The sequence below is a fragment of the Poecilia latipinna genome, unplaced genomic scaffold (assembly GCF_001443285.1).
Source record: "Poecilia latipinna isolate Pla-1442-1.1 unplaced genomic scaffold, P_latipinna-1.0 Scaffold1672, whole genome shotgun sequence".
Classification (NCBI taxonomy): domain Eukaryota; kingdom Metazoa; phylum Chordata; class Actinopteri; order Cyprinodontiformes; family Poeciliidae; genus Poecilia; species Poecilia latipinna.
In genome coordinates this window covers 28,259-44,335 of record NW_015114288.1, presented here as the reverse complement: position 1 = coordinate 44,335, position 16,077 = coordinate 28,259, and the positions used below count along the sequence as shown (strand labels likewise).

The 16,077-nt window shown below is 37.2% G+C and overlaps 1 protein-coding gene and 2 long non-coding RNA genes across 4 annotated transcripts in view; all 3 read left to right on the top strand.

Annotated features, from left to right (window-relative positions):
- Positions 1-1,463: 1,463 nt before the first annotated feature.
- Positions 1,464-2,440, top strand: LOC106964429 (uncharacterized). 2 transcript variants are annotated; one of them, XR_001428422.1, is made up of 3 exons: positions 1,464-1,528; positions 1,985-2,081; positions 2,304-2,440. It is a non-coding gene; the product is annotated as an uncharacterized LOC106964429 (long non-coding RNA). The 2 variants fall into 2 exon arrangements; XR_001428421.1 differs by having other exon boundaries at positions 1,985-2,440.
- Positions 2,441-7,296: 4,856 nt separating this feature from the next.
- On the top strand, positions 7,297-8,157 carry LOC106964422 (uncharacterized). The gene is made up of 2 exons (XR_001428417.1): positions 7,297-7,457; positions 7,669-8,157. It is a non-coding gene; the product is annotated as an uncharacterized LOC106964422 (long non-coding RNA).
- Positions 8,158-10,671: 2,514 nt separating this feature from the next.
- bcl2l12 (BCL2 like 12) overlaps positions 10,672-16,077 on the top strand; it is an 11,491-nt gene continuing 6,085 nt past the window's right edge. The window contains exons 1-5 of the mRNA XM_015059948.1: positions 10,672-10,779; positions 12,724-12,895; positions 14,695-14,854; positions 15,366-15,543; positions 15,854-15,958. Coding sequence (XP_014915434.1) covers positions 12,726-12,895; positions 14,695-14,854; positions 15,366-15,543; positions 15,854-15,958 — 613 coding nt within the window. The 5' untranslated portion in view covers positions 10,672-10,779; positions 12,724-12,725. The remainder of the gene's footprint in view (positions 10,780-12,723; positions 12,896-14,694; positions 14,855-15,365; positions 15,544-15,853; positions 15,959-16,077) is intronic.

Here is a 16,077-nt window from a genome sequence, read left to right as displayed (position 1 = left end):
ATCCTCACATATATTCTACCATAAATTCTATCTAACATACACATTCACACTTAACACATACATACTTGTGCACAACTTTGTATATTATGCCTTCATTCACAAACACACCATAATTAAGTTCTATGGAATAATTTCGTTTTCTTAAGAAATCGAATAATTATTTGTATATGTTTACTCCCTAAATTCTTCCTCAATATATCTAATAAATTAATCTTCTCCTTAATCCTTTCACACTCTCTCTTCATGTATCTTCTCTCTATTTCATATTTATGGCATTCTAATATAACATGTTCTATGGTTTCATATTTATCACAGTAATCACATTTGCTAGTTTTATGTTTTTGAATTTTCAAAAGGGCATTAAGTCCTGAATGCCCAAATCTTAATCTTGTTATCACTCTTTCCTCCTTTCTATTTCTTCTTTCTCCTACATTCTTCTGAATTTTATAAAACCATCTTCCTGTTTTATCTTCATCCCACCTTTTTTGCCAAACTTTCATCAGTTTCTCTTTAACAATACTCTTTCCTTCAGCTTTACTTATTTTAGCTGTAAAACTAATAGGATTTTTAATTGCCCTCTTTGCCATTTTATCTGCCCTCTCGTTTCCTTCTACCCCAATATGTGCTGGAACCCACACAAATACAACTATCAAACCCATGTTTTGTATTCTAAATAATGTATGAAATATTTCTAATAAAATGTCCATCCTACTATCTGTTTGATTATTTTTTAAACTTAATAATGCAGAGCTTGAATCTGAACATATTATTGTTTTTAATGGTTTTATGTCTTCTACCCATTGTAAAGCCAATAATATTGCCAACATTTCTCCTGTGTATACTGATAACCCATCTGTAATTCGTTTTCCTATTTTTATATTGAATTCTGGTACTACAAACGCTATTCCTATTTTCCCAGTTATTTTTGACACATCAGTATAAATTTGAATGTATTGATAATAATTATTTATATATAATTGCACTGAATAACTATCTACACTGTATGATTTATCTTGTTTTTTTTTTCCATTACTGACATATCTACTCTTGCTTCTGTAGAATCCAAGGAGGTATAATTGATATTGGTGTTGTTTGACTAATTTCTAAATTATTCATTTCAAAATTTTGTATTTTATTTTCAATTGTCCATCCAAAACTCCTCATTTCTTTCTTTTCTTTTTCCCAACATGGATTTAAAATTTCCAGAGTTGGATGATCAACGTTACTGCCTTGCAAATTTAACCAATAATTAATTTCTAATTTTGTTCTTCTTAAATCTAATGGTATTTCTCCCATTTCTATTTCTAATGCTGCTGTTGGTGTGGTTTTAAATGCTCCAGTATATAATCTTAGTGCCTGATGTTGGATAATGTCTAATTTAACCAGATGTGTTTTAGCTGCTGAACCGTAAACTAAACAACCAAAGTCTATGTTGGATTTTATCATACCTGTTTCTTCTTTTTCTTCTTCTTCTCTCAGTTTTCTAGTGGACAGTTTGTAGGTGTACACCGCCACCTGCTGGATTAATGTGAGTACTTATCACATGATATTCAGTAACAATCGACCTCAGCTGGTTGATCATTTTCACCAGGGGCGCAACTACATATTATTCAGGTGGATGCAAAAATATAAATCGTCCCCCCCCACGAAGGAAGGTACATAAGGGTTAAGGAGCGTAGAAAACATACGGTCGCTCTACCATAATAAACAATAAACACTGATTGTGTGATGATGAATTACTACTTTAACTATTTTTTATATCTTTTTCCCTTCTAATGTTCTCTTTATTTCTTTTACTGCAGCAAGCTTTTTCCATTTCATGACTCTTGTCGTTTCTCTGCATAACTCTTGTTTAATTTAATGAAGCTCTAAAATACTAACTAAATACTAAAACTAAATACTTGCTCCTTATTTTCCCAGAGATGTCATAGTCTGAAAATCCTGCTAATATAAGGATTCTGACTTCATTATTCTCTGTCTGCAGCTCGTGCTGGACTTCCATCAGCAGAGGTCGCTGTTCCACGCAGCTTCCATTACTGTTTCCCGCTTCAACAGTCAGTCAACCTACTTGCTTCCACCTCGTAAGAGGGTCACTTTTCCATGTTTATTACAGTAGTTCTCCTGCACATTTCCACAAAGCTCTATGCATAGACGGTTCTACGGGAACCAACAGGAGCCATAACAGTACTGGCCCCTGCTATGGCCCCTGTACTGATGAGATAATATTATATCAGTTTCTAATAATGATAGGTGCTGAGATAGAAAATGTAATCTTGGACCAATTATATTTTTTTCCTTCGCAGTTTTACTTTCACAAAGGATTAAAAATGAAGGTGTTGTTTTCCTGACTTCAGCCATATTGAGAAAAGATCAGAGTTTTCAATCTATAGCTGCAATTGGCTCTTTGGCCCTCTGCCTCACATTAAACGATGAAACATTCCCCTGCTTTTTGTTTCATTCTTTTGTTATGTACCACCCTAAAAAGGCACTGGCCCCACCTTGGCCCCTGTGGTAAATTAGGTCTAGAACAGCTACTGGCTGCATGATTAATTAAATCCTTTGTTTTCTGACCAAATGTTTACCAACACACTGGAATTAAAAGAATCGTCTCTCTATGCCTTTCTTGATATAGCTGAGTGTTTTATGAGAGTATAATTTATATTTTTCTTAGCTAGGATTTGAAGCACAAAAAAACCCCAAAAACATTTACAGTGGTACTAGTCCTGCTAATTATAAACACTTCAGACTTCAGATGGTGTGTTGTTGCCAGTTAGACAAATGTTTTCAAATGATAAAGAGAGAAGTAGAAGTTTTCTTCTGCCAGTGGCTTGAAAGTGAAATCCTTCCAGATAGTGCAAATTCCATGACTTAGGTTTAGTCTAAACCATAAGGAGTTTTACTTAATATAAAATAAATATGAGTACACTGAATAAACCCACATGCAACCAAGTAATGACCTGATGGTAATTAGTGTTTAGTTTAATCCAAGCATAGCTGGAGCTGTTCTGCTTTTGGCATCAGAGGTTTATTAGAGAACATCAGAGAATGAAGAGCAGCATGAAGACCAGGGGACGCAGCGCCAGGTCAGGGAGGAAGTTGTGGAGAAGCAAGGTTCTCCACAATTTCCTATAACCCAAACATTGAACATCTCCCATAGCTCTGGTCAGCCTTTAATCTGAACATGACATAAGAGGTAATTCAAGGACAATCCTGTCACCTATCATAGGTGACAATCAAAAGGTTTAGATCAAAGCATTCATGTGTGTGAATGATCCAGTCAAAGTCCAGACTAAGTACAATAGAAAATTTGTGGTAAGATTTAGAAAGTGATGTTCACAGACACTCTCCCTTCAGTCTGACTGAACTTGAGTTAGTCTGTTGATGTGTAAAGCTATTGGAGACTTTTATCAAACGACCTGTAACTGGAGTTGGAACTGCAGCACAATATTGACTAATACACACTCTACTAAAATCAGTGGCGCAACTGCACATTATTCTGATGGATGTGAAAACATAAATCGGCGACCCCCCACCCTCCCTCAGGAAGGAACGTACGTTAGTGTAGAAAAAAATACACCACCCCCCCACCTCCCGAGGCGAGGGGTGAGAGGGTGAAGGAGCGTAAGGCGCGATGAAGTGTATGGAAAAACAAACCGCCCCTCCAGACAGGGTTTTGACGCCCCCTCTGGTGCTGCGCCCCGATGCGTTGCATGCGCTGCATACCCACTTTTTGCGCCACTGACTAAAATACATAAACGTTTGTAGTTTGAATGTAAAAAAAAAAAAAGTTCAGCAGGCACGAATACTTTGAAAAGGCACCGATAACATTAATCCACAAAAAGTAATTTAAGGACATCTTCCAACCTGGTGCATGTGTTGAGAGTGATTTAAAGATGCCACTGCTCTGATTGAACTGTCTAGCTGGGCAAAGGAGATGCTGCTCCATCACTACATAACGAACACCTGCTGGAAATCAAAAAATATGAGTCACAGGTTGGTGGTGAGAAAACTGGTATTGTGCTGAAGCAGCTGTGATGGTCGCAGTGCCTGCCTTTCCCTTATAAGTCTTGTTTTATTCAGCAGCATTTCCTGTCTGTCTGACTGAGCTTCCTGTTTGCAGATCCATACAATCGTTTCAAAGCCACCACATTCACTCAGTCAGATGGCTGAAACCTGACAGAGCCTACATGCCAAAAACAGGAAAGCAAGGGCAACTCTTTCTGCAGAACAACCTGAAAGAGATAAAGAGAGCTACAAAGACAGGCAGACAGAAAGAAAGAGGAAATAAAAAAGCAAGCAAGTAGAAAGATTTGTTGCCTTTTTTCTGCTATATTAAGGGAATCTATGTTGAGAACAGTCAAAAAGACAAATATGTAAAGAATAACAAACTAAACCCAGGAAGAGTCTCATCTCCTCACACAGATAAACTCCCTTTGCCCTGCGGCCACCGTTGCAGCAGGTCCAGACTGGACCATATAAGGTCTGACATTCTAAGACTGTTTCACTGCTTTGGAAATGCAGTTTGGAGTTAATGAGCTGGTAAGAATGGCAAAGCTGATGCTAAACAAGATAATAAGTTGAATCAGACTTCTTACATAAACAGCTATCCCCCGTGGATACCCCACCCAGCAGTTAACTCAAGACCACTTCTCTTTATCTGCATGCTTTGAACTTGAGGACGTTATCACAGCATGTACAGAACATCTTCTTGGTGCATAGCACAAGTATGATTAACTGAGATATACCAGTAGAAGACACATTTCTACAATTCCTCTGATCTTTCTAAGGTTTGTATTCCTTTAAATGTGTTGATGATCTGATTTGTGACAGACTTTTGATTAACCACACATGGCAAGACAGATTGATCAGAAATACCCCAACTCCATTGGTTTCATTGTAGACTATCTTAGAACCGAGTTCTAATTCATTGTATCAACATGTTAAAATAAGACTTTGATTAATATTATGTAAACAAAGTTCTTTTGCGCCTCGAAACATGGAACCACAGTTCCATGTTTCAAATAGGTGCATCTATATTGCGATCCATTGATGTATTTATTGAAATAAATACACTAACCAATCAATCAGTCAAACAATAAGTTTATTTGTGTTTCAGTAACAAGGCAGTTCAAAATGCTTTACATCATGAAAACTCAAAAAAGTCCTAAAAACATCATACAAATGTATACTAACTGAAACACAAATGGGTAATGAAATACAGGTTTCCATCGCAGGATTTCATTAAATTCAAGGCCTTCAAAATGTGTGCAGCGAAAAACAACTGATAGGTTTGATTTTTGTTTGTTTGGGCTGGTCACATGAGAGGAACAAGAATCCAGCTGATCAGAGGACATTAATAAATATTTTGACACATAAGCAATATTTGACAGTTTTGACAGATTTTGAATGGTTCAAGGTAGAGATAGGTTGAAAGGGTTGATGCACAGTGGCCATGATGGATTCTGGTGTCCATGTAGAAACAGAACCAAACAGTGACAAGAATGAATCTGTTTAATCCTGTCTGAAGTTGTACATCTTTTAGTTTTTGTGCAACTTTACCACTCATAAATGAGTAAAAGCTGTAATCTACCTGGATCACCTCAAATGTTTGTGATATGCCATTGATCTCTCTTCTGATAGCAAGGCTCACATGGTCGGTTTGAAACTTCAAGCAGCAGACAGTCCTCCTGGGGAGAAAATGACCAAAAATACAAAATAACAAAAATGGTGAAGGGACCTCTATCTCATTTAAAAACTTTGGCAGCAATAGCTAAAAGCAATCTTAAAGAACATGTTTTCCCGTCTTACTTTAACATTTCAACCATAACAAATAAGGTGAATTCAAGAACTTCAGTGTCTAAAATGGTTGTAGATTTTTTTCAAGACCTTCTTTAAATCATTCTGAGGTACTGAAAATGGGCACATGCATCAGGCTTTTTTTTAATATACATGGTATCATATCAAATAGAAATATTTGTTTCTTAACAACCCTTCTAATTAAGGGTGCACCGATTGCAGTTTTCTGGCCAATCACCTATTACTGATCTAGTAAAAATCCTGACCTGCTGATTCCGATTTTGGTCAATACTAATTTTTTTTTGTCTAAAATGTTTCTAAATGGAGCAAGAAAGTTAATGAGTTGCCAACAGTGAGGTGACTATTGTTAACTGCGAACATATAGACCTGATTTGGTGGGCCAGTCTGTTAGTCAGCCCTCTCTCACAGCAGAGCAGAAGAAGGTAACAGTTGATTTAAATACCTTTGCTGAGGTAGATAAAATTGGTAGTTACGATCAGCTTCACATGTAAAAATCAGCACCGATAAATAGGCTGGCCAATAAATCGGTGCATCCCTACTGCTAACCATTTAACAGAATCTCACTTCAAAAATCTTAACCTATACCTTGAAGGACAGGACTTTTCAACACCTTAACTGTCATGAGGACATCATTGACCCATTGACTAACATGTAAACATTGATGAATGGTAAAATGAATAACTGATCATTGCATTCAGTTGTCAGTGTTCCAGCTTTACTTTCCCACTGACTGATACGAAGTGGTAAAATTTGAAGTTTATTCTTCTAAGGAAAATTATTTGAAGGATCTTGTTCACTAGATGATCTTTGTAATCCTTGCAGAGGATTATGAAGAGGATTAATTCATAACAATGAATGAGTTAATCTATAAAATTATTATGGAATATAGCATGGAAAAAAATCACTGTACTTACTCATCTGACACTGAAACTGGTCTGCACAGTCAATAATAACATACGTGTTCATGATGGAATTTATTTATTTATAGGAGCAGTTTGTGTTCATTCACACTGAATGAGACTTTTACATCTCCAAAGATAAGGTCCTGGTCATTAGAGACACCCGTGATGTTCTATCAAATTCTGCATCAGCTCTAAACAAACTAACTTGTGGGATTTCTGGAAGAGTCCACAGGTGAGAAAAAGAGGGAACATTACTAACAAAGGTGGTAATCTGCAGCTCACTGTCAGGCTTCACCTTCAACTCCAATTGTCCTTTAAGATTAATTTGAATTCAAACATCAACTAGAGTGATTTTCAGTTTTTTTTTTTTTTTTTACGCTGACCCATCTGTGAACTCTGTAACTGTACTCAGAGTCATCAAACTTCAGCATCTCTTCATCTCATTCCCCTCCCCCTTCTCCTGCTTGTGGTCTCTGGGTGTTTGTTGTTAGTTTCCTGTCACAGAGGAAGTGCCTCACCCTGCTGCCTGGTTCCTTATTGGCCACACCTTTGAGGGATTGTGATTTTTTTTGCAGGGGAGCAGATAGATAGAGGGACCGGAGTCAGGATCTGAGGACAGGAGTGTGAGATGTGGCAGATGTCAGATCGATGCACAGGATGGTTCAACTGGAGATGACTGAGAGCTGGAGGAAGGCAACAAGTTTCTGGCAGGCAGGAAATGGCTTTGTGTTGCAGAAGGTAAGCATGCACAAAACAGCTTCACGAAGAACTGAGCTCAGTATTTACCTTAGAAAAAAGAACAATGTGTTTTTAAAAAAATATATTTTAGATTTTCTTGATATATTCAAGAGTTTTGTTACAAGTTTTCTCACTTTGTTTTACTTGTGTTATGGTTAAGGTCTGATGTATTTAAACAATACAAATGAATTATTCTTTTTTTCAACTCTAGCACTCCTTATTTGAAAGCAGATCAGCATAGGAGTGTGCTGCAGAGAAGGGAGGGTATGCAGTACAAGACTTTGACTAGGACTCAGAGCTCAGCATCAACAGAACTTCTCCCCAACCTGATAAACATTTCATCATCTACTCTACTGGCATTTGTGAGTTTTTGTTGTTGTTTGTTTTGGTCAATGTTCTTCATTCTTGGTCTGGTCACTCCCAATCCTTGTACCAGTGCCTTGATTTTATTGACGCTGGACAGGTTTGGGAGGCGCTGTGCCAAAGACTGCCGCCTTGCTCTCCTCCATCATTTCCACATGAAATAAAGATGTGTCCATTCTTACATCAAAACCTATTTGAACTGATGAATTTGTCCTGTTCTTGCTTTTCTTTATTTTTTTGTGATTTTCAAGAGAATCTGTTCCTTAGAACAAATAATTTTTTAACTTCATGACTGTGACATGTATGACATTTATGACATGTGGTGTAGCATGAAGTTGACTGAAAAGCATTTGAATAAAAAAAAACATCTCTTTTGCATTAATGTACTTTTTCTTGCAAAATGTTGCAACGTTTTCAGTATGGACCAGAATGGAGGGGGTTTTCAGTATGTCATTGATCAAATATGAATATGAAAATGATTTAGGAGGATGTTGGTGAATGTTGATGAGTGCTTAGACCATCATGATTTCAGACTGCTAGCAAACTTGGAGACCCACTTGGGTAAACCAGGTAAGCCTTATCAATCTGAACGGAAAATTTAAAGGGGCAGTTTCATGTAAAATTTACTTTTTAAAAACTGTACATTGTGTGATGTTATTCAGGAGTCATCAAAAACCTGAAATATTGCTGTGATTCTTTCATGCATGTTTGCGAAATCCTGTAATCTCCATGGCAAAACACCAGGGTGGACAGAGCGTCAGCTCCTCCTCACAGCTGGAGTTTCTAAACTTCCCAGGGTTTGCCGTACAGAGCAGCCCTCCTTCACTCAGCTCCTTCAGACTAGCCAGCAGTAATTAGCAAACAACTGGTGGAACTGCTGAGCTCATTACAGGAGCTACTTCTCAGTAAAACGCTGGTAAAAATGTTGTTAAAGGGTTAAGAGAGGAGGCATGCTGTGATGACTTCCTGAAACAGAGTTTTAGCGAGAACAAGAGTTTTTAAAGAGACAGAGGGCCAATTCAAGGGGTTAAATTACAAAGTCATATTTGATATGAACAGCATTTTTATAACAATGGAAATTAACATGATTATTTGATTGTGATATAAAATGGCAACATGTGCCTGGACAACACATAATACTGCCACTTTAACATCTAATTAATAACATCCATCACCTGCTTGTACTTGCAAGATTGGAGGCAGAGAGGAAGGGGTCAGGGCATAGGAGTGGTGGTGCTCGTCTCTAGTGGTGATTGGGTGAGAGATGGGTTACACCCTGGACAGGTCACCAGTTCATCATAGGCCAACAAAGACACATGCACATACTAATACCAAAGGGAAGTTTTAGAAAGACCTATTAACCTGAAGTTTCTGGACTGTCAGAGAACCTGACAGATAAAGTGAAACACACTGATTAGCTTCGTCATGACAGCAAGAGAGCATCCAACAGCTTCCTCACAGCCGATGTGTTTGGAGCAGAGACAATGGGCGTAAAGAAGCTGGGTTTGAGTTTCATAGCAGCCGCCTTATTCGCATGATTGCATTAACTCAGTGGCTGCAGCTTTATCAGATGCTCATATTTTGTTGGAATATCCTGTTCTGCCACATTCCTTGCCTGTTGCCATCTGTTTCATAAAGAAAGAAAAAAAAATATGGGTAAAAAAAACAGTCTGTATAGCAGGGGTCCCCAAGCTACGGCCTGATCCGGCCCCCTGAACAATACTAGAGAGCATTCAGTGTTTTTTTTCATATATGTGGAATTTTCTTCAACCACCAGGGGGGCTCTTGAGCAGATATGAAACTTAGTTTCCCTCAATGGAATATATACTAGTCAGTACCAGTCACCGTTTCGCTCACGGTTTTTTTTCCATTTGCATTCTGGGTAAAAATCTATCTACAAACGCGAATATGTCGTCGGCAGTAATCCACACCCCCCCCCCACCCCCGTCCACAACTTCACTCTCCCTCCACCCCCCAGTCAACAAAACTGGTCTAAGGTTTCTTTCTCGAAAAACTAAGACCGGCCCCCGACCAGAAAAGGGAACAGTCATGTGGCCCTCGCAGGAAAAAGTTTGGGGACCCCTGGCGTAGAGTTTTTCCCCCCCATACCATCACCATATGTAGGCTAAGCCTGAATGTTATTTAAGAAAAAATACATTTCATGCAGAAAGTTATAAATGGTCACAGATGAATAAGTTTGTCTAGTGTCTTAGCAACATCTAGAGAAACTCATGCATGTATTTATCTTTAGTTGCACTGCAACAGTGTCTTCACAGACCTGCCTAAAAATATCAATCCTCCAGTTGCAACTGATCCAAAAAGCTGCTGCTAGCGTTGTGACTAAAACCAGGAACATAGAGAACATCACCCAGTTCTAAAGTCCTTCCACTGGCTCCATGGAGGTCAAAGAATAGACTTGAAAATATCGTTGTTTGTTTAGAAGCCACTGAACGGCTTATCACCACAATAAATTAAGGATCTGCTGTTGTTGTCATGCATACAAAACCACACTAATTCCCACCATTATTATTTATTAAAGATGTAGCCAACATTGAAATGGTAGTGAAAAACTAAGCATACCCTAGAACCTAAATTTGCACACAATTTATAAACCTTACAATAGTAGAAAGTACTTCCTTTTTGTTATTATTGCTGTATTGGTGTTTAAGGCTAACGGAGACACAAATACAACACAGATAAATTAGCATGTTCTTTGTGTCTTCACATGTGAAAAACAAACGAAAGTAAAAAAAGACAACAACAAAAAAACAAAAGACTCAAAGACACAGACTAAACATTCTATTTTTCAGCGGTATCAGGAGGAGACACCTGATTGGCTAATCCAGAGTAGCTCCTCATTTTGCCGAGTTGTCCAGTAAAGCTGCGCAGACCGACTCTAGGAGTCAGGACAACAACCAATCTCCGGTTGGTTGCTGTTCGACAACCGAAACACAAGCAGGTAGGTTGGGTGGTTTCAGTGCAGTTTTCCTTAATTTCAAGCCCAGAATAATTACAGCAATGTTATTATGAAGTTATTATCAACAGTCTGTGTGGAAAAAGTTTCGTTCTGAGTCACTGAGATTCTGTGTCCCGAACTAAAAGTTCGGTTCAGCTCAACTCATAGCTGGCATGCTGCTTTCAATAAGATGTAACATTAGCAAATTCATTCAGCTGTTACGGCTGTTGGTACTCCTTTCTGCGAGGTAAAGACAGATTTCTTGAGAGCATTTCCTCGTTGTAGAGTTGTTTAGTTTCTTCACTAGCCGCCCGGTGTTCAGCCGAAACCGACTCGGCTGTTCTCGGTGCTTTCCGGGGCCTCCATTGAAATGAGTGAGGGCTCAGTTCTCTGTTCTTTTACTTACACTATACTCTGTTTTACACCATTCAAGCATAACATTATGACCAGTGATAGTGTGTTTTACTTCATCTGACAGACGAAGTGAAACACACTCGTCATGGCTGCCGTTAACAGTTGAGCTAGATTGAATTTAATTAGATTTAATTAGACAGCCAGAGAACATGATTTCCTCAGACCTGATGTGTGGGGCCATCTTGAGATGGTCCATCCTGACAGGACAGCAGAACTGCTCACTTATCATCTGAGATATCCTGTTCTAACACGGTCCCAATATGCTGTCTTACGTTCCACACAAAGTCGCTGAAGTCTTTAAACATTAACTATAGCATATTCAGACATAGACAATTTAATAATAAAGAAATATTATAGCATGATGACTCAGGTGTTCCAATTAGAAGTCCCATAATTAAATAAGGCATTAGCATCATTAACACTATAATTAAAGTTTTAAGTTGTCAGAAAGACAGAGCCGTACAAGTCATATTTTCCTAGTAAAGTCTCAAGTTTCTAACGAGTGAAATAAACATTTTCACATTAAATCGATGACATCTCATCCACATAACCAAGATGCACTGTAGGTTAGGAATCTACACCTGTACTGTTTTATCTTTGTTGGCTAAATTACAAAACATCTTCACAAATATATGTTAATATCTATAAGCAATTATATTTTAGTAATGTAATCCATCTATAAATCTTCTAAAGGCTGATTTATAGATGTACTCTATATTTGTAAATAGGGTACAAATATTTATATGCGTAATAGGGTAATATCAACCCTATTACAAATATAAATAAGCATTTATACGCTAAGACAAATATTTGAAAGTGATTAAAACCTGCTCATACTGAATTTCTGAATGAATCAGCTGCAGTCTGGAGCTCACTCTGCCTTTCACTCTTCATTACTTGAGGTAAAAACTAAGACTTAATCTCAGACCACGAGCCTAAGTCAAGTTTCAAGTCTTTCTTTTCCTTGTGAGATAAGTGCAACTCGAGTTGGAGTTTCAAACTTGATTCACATTTCTGAGTAATGATTCCACATCCTTGATTTGTCAGCACAAACTACGAGCTTCCAGAGTCCTGAACATCTTCTACTTCATCTCTTCATCAGACGTGTTCTTCAGGTGTCTAGTGACTGGGATTCCTGCCAAACCCTAATCTATGCTTGGTGACGTATTCCTACACTAAATCTCCAAAAAATCCTATTGAACTTATAGAGTCATAACTAGAAATAAAGGAGCACAGAGCTTATAAAACAACATTTGAAGTAGCTCCTTTATTAATTCAAGGTGTAAACAGTGTGGATGGAGGTAAAGCACAGCATCCTGCACAGGGTGGAGAAGGGAAGCTCCACCAATGTGAATTGTCCTGGGGGGAAATAAAAACTAAAAGACAGTAGACTAATGCTGCAATAAATAGTCTATTGATTTCCTCATTGTGACGGAGCTATGTCTGACTGTTTTGTAATTTTAAAATTGCAGAGATATAGTTTTATTTCTCATGTCTCTGAAGCTCTCTGCTTTCTGTCTGCTTTCCTGTCAGGGATGTCGGAGCCTGCAGATCGTAGATGTTCCGTCTCGTCCATCTCTCTGATTGAGATCAAGACTGAGACGCATCGAGTCCTCCAGGCTTTTCTTGAACGAACCATCTCTACCCCCCACAAAGACAGGCCTGGCAGGATAACAGGAGCCTATGATGATCATAACAAGCACAGGTAAAGCTGGCATTTAAAAAAGCTCTGCATTGGTGTTTGAGCAATATTTTATGATGTAGTTACATTTTTAATTATTTTGATTTCATTTTAATTTATTTACACATTTTTATTCTGTATGCTTTTACTGTCAGTGCTTTTAATTGTGTGCTTTTTTAATATTGTTAATATTTTTATTTTACAATTTTCTCTTTTTTTAGTGTTATTTTTCAGCATGACTCTTTTGTTTCTCTTTTGAAAAAAGGAAAAATAAATCTCTTTTTTTGGAGTTTTCTGATTGAAAGTTGAAGTGCCTGTCTTATTTTTCCTTTGAAGTGTTTGTGAGCAAAATTTTATTGTTGGGTATTTTTTTCTACCCTAGACTCTTCAAAGATTTGATATGATTTCAGTTAAGAAGTTATGATATGATTATTGACACTCAAGACTCCAGTATTAAAAAGACATACACCTTTAGGTCTGAGTGAAAGATTTAAAGTTGAAATATTTTAAAAATAAAAGCAAAAGTTTGGAGAAAGCTATGTGTACTTTAAAGGTCCACTGCTTCCTTGAACAAACTCGCATGTGTCTGTGGGCTTTACAGAAAATGTTCAATACATTCCAAGGTTTCTTCCAGAAAACATGCTAAGCTCGGTGGTTGGGCCCTCGGTGGTTGGGTGCCGTGTTTTTGAGTTAAAAATGGTTTAAGGGCACAGGAAATATGAAAATATCACTTGAAAATTATGTGTTATTGGAAGATTGGAAGATTAATATCTGAACACCAACTATAAAGTCTGAAAAAATGCAGACATTAAAAAAAAACTTAAATAAATAAGCAATGTTAAGCCTGGTGGGAGCACAAGTTAAGCCTGGTGACCCACCAGTCTTATAATACACTGGGGGAAAACCTGCATTTAACATACAAAATCAGTCTCAGATTTTGAGCATTCATCTGATCAGTTCTGCCTGTTTTGAGCTCATTTAGGAATGCGATGTTTTAGATTGAAACTTTATTCATCCCTTTGGGATTTACCCTCAGGGAAATTGTGGTTCTAAATGTAGTCCTAAAATAGAACTTTTAGGACTGAAATCGAAATTTTAGGATTACATTGCGATTATGCAAATAAACTGCTGCTGGCCACGCCCTCCCAACTCAGTGAAAATGGCCTCAAACAGATGGACAGTGGTACAAGCTAACATCTTTTACCCCAAAGAGGACTCAGAAACACAATAAGTCAGCACAAAAACAGTTTTTTCTCACAAATGCAACCTTTTTTTTTTAAAACATATATATTAAAAAATATATATATGTTTTTTAGTTTAGAGGAGAAACAAACAAACAAACAAACAAACAAACAAACAAACAAACAAACAAACAAACAAACAAACAAACAAACAAACAAACAAACAAACAAACAAACCAATTTTCTGCTTCCAGCAGCCATTGTGCAGCAGTGAGGAATTTTTTGACTCCTGTCAGAAATCTTGTGAGGGTCGTCTGACCAAGCCTGGTTTATGGGGATATTATTATAATCTATTTCTCTGGTTTTTAGTGACATGGTGTGAACCTTAATTTAATATTTCCATTATAAAATATGGAACTATTGAATTAAATATGGAACTATTGAATTAAATATGGATTGAATTTTTGAATTTTTTGTATTATATGAAAAATTACAAAATTTATGATGCTTTTATTAGATGCTGTACATCAATACTGCTTTACTTAGTTTAAATTCCATTTTTCTGAACTAAAATTTGAAGAAATTTTTACATGTAATTTCTGAACTAAGCTGATTATTCAAAACATGTATTTTTCATACTAGCTCGTCGCCACAGTCTAAACGAAAGGATGGAGCAGATGCTCAAACGGAAAAAGAAGATGACAAGAAGACTGAAATCAAGGACCTGATGAAGAGGTCCATTATCCGTGGGAAAGGCTCACTGGGCCGGAGCAGCAAGCCCAAACAGTCCCACCCTGCAGAAGTAAGGAACTGTGGCTTTCATTTCACATTTAGTCCAAAATTAGTTAGACTGTCTTTACTGTCTCAGTAAAAGTCATTGCTTTAGTTAAAAAAAAAAAAATGAAATCCATGTTTCTGTTGCATCCTCAGTAATAAATGGTTTTCTTAAGGCTACGGAGAGATTTAGTCCCAGTTGATTTAATCCCCTTTAGGAATTATTATAATTTGTCACAGATAAATAGTCACAAAAGTTGTACTCATACTTCTGGTTTTTTATTTAAAAAAAAGGAATATTTGATTGTGACTCTTCAAACTGATCGTAAAAACTTTAAGACATCAGTTTAACTCCTCCACTAATAGTTTCATCTAAAGCTGCACAATATATTCAGTAACAGTTGCTATCATATTACAATATAATCAATACTTCAAAGCTCGTACCGTGAGAGATTAACATCCAGTCAGTGAGGTGAAAAATGTATTTCTGGTGATAGAGCATAAATATTCAGTGTTAATATAAAAACTGTTTTTTACAGGACAGCCTCTCGCCCTCCTCATCTTCAGATGAAGAAGAAGTTGAAAAAATGAGGAAGCAAAGACAAGTAATCAAAAGAAAGATTGCTTCGTTTTTCAAAAAGAAATTAAAGGAGAATAAAGAGAAGGAGAAAGAACAAAACAAGAAAGCGGCAGCAGCAAACGAGCCCATCGCTCATGGTGGGTTCCACTTCACAAACCTCTGAAACACATTTCCCTCAGAACCTTTACCCTTCTGATTATTTTGTGTTTGTGGAAACAACAACTGAACTTATAAGGTAAATGAAAAAAACAAAGTTAAATTGTGCAAGAGCTTAGCGACCTCGCATTACCACAATGCAAAGAAGCCATTTGCTACTTAAAGGAAGTCATGGCTCTAAAGATTGTTCTTGGAGATGACATTTAGTTTGACTGTTTTAGAAAACTAATATGGAAGGCTTGTCTGCAGAAAATGAATTTTCATCTGTATCTATAATGTTTCGAGAAACAGATCAACTTCCGGAGTTTTATGATGAAATAGTTCAGAAGCTGGAAGACATCATCAAACAGTCCACCAAGATAAAGACGCCAAGCCCAAAAGTAAAGCGACTTCCAGGTAACCACACTCACACCTAGTTCTGCTCATGTAGTGCATGTGAACAATATTGGATCATGCAGGAGTTCATTTATTTCAGTGATATAAATCAGTTTTAATTCAAAGTGTGTATTATTTCT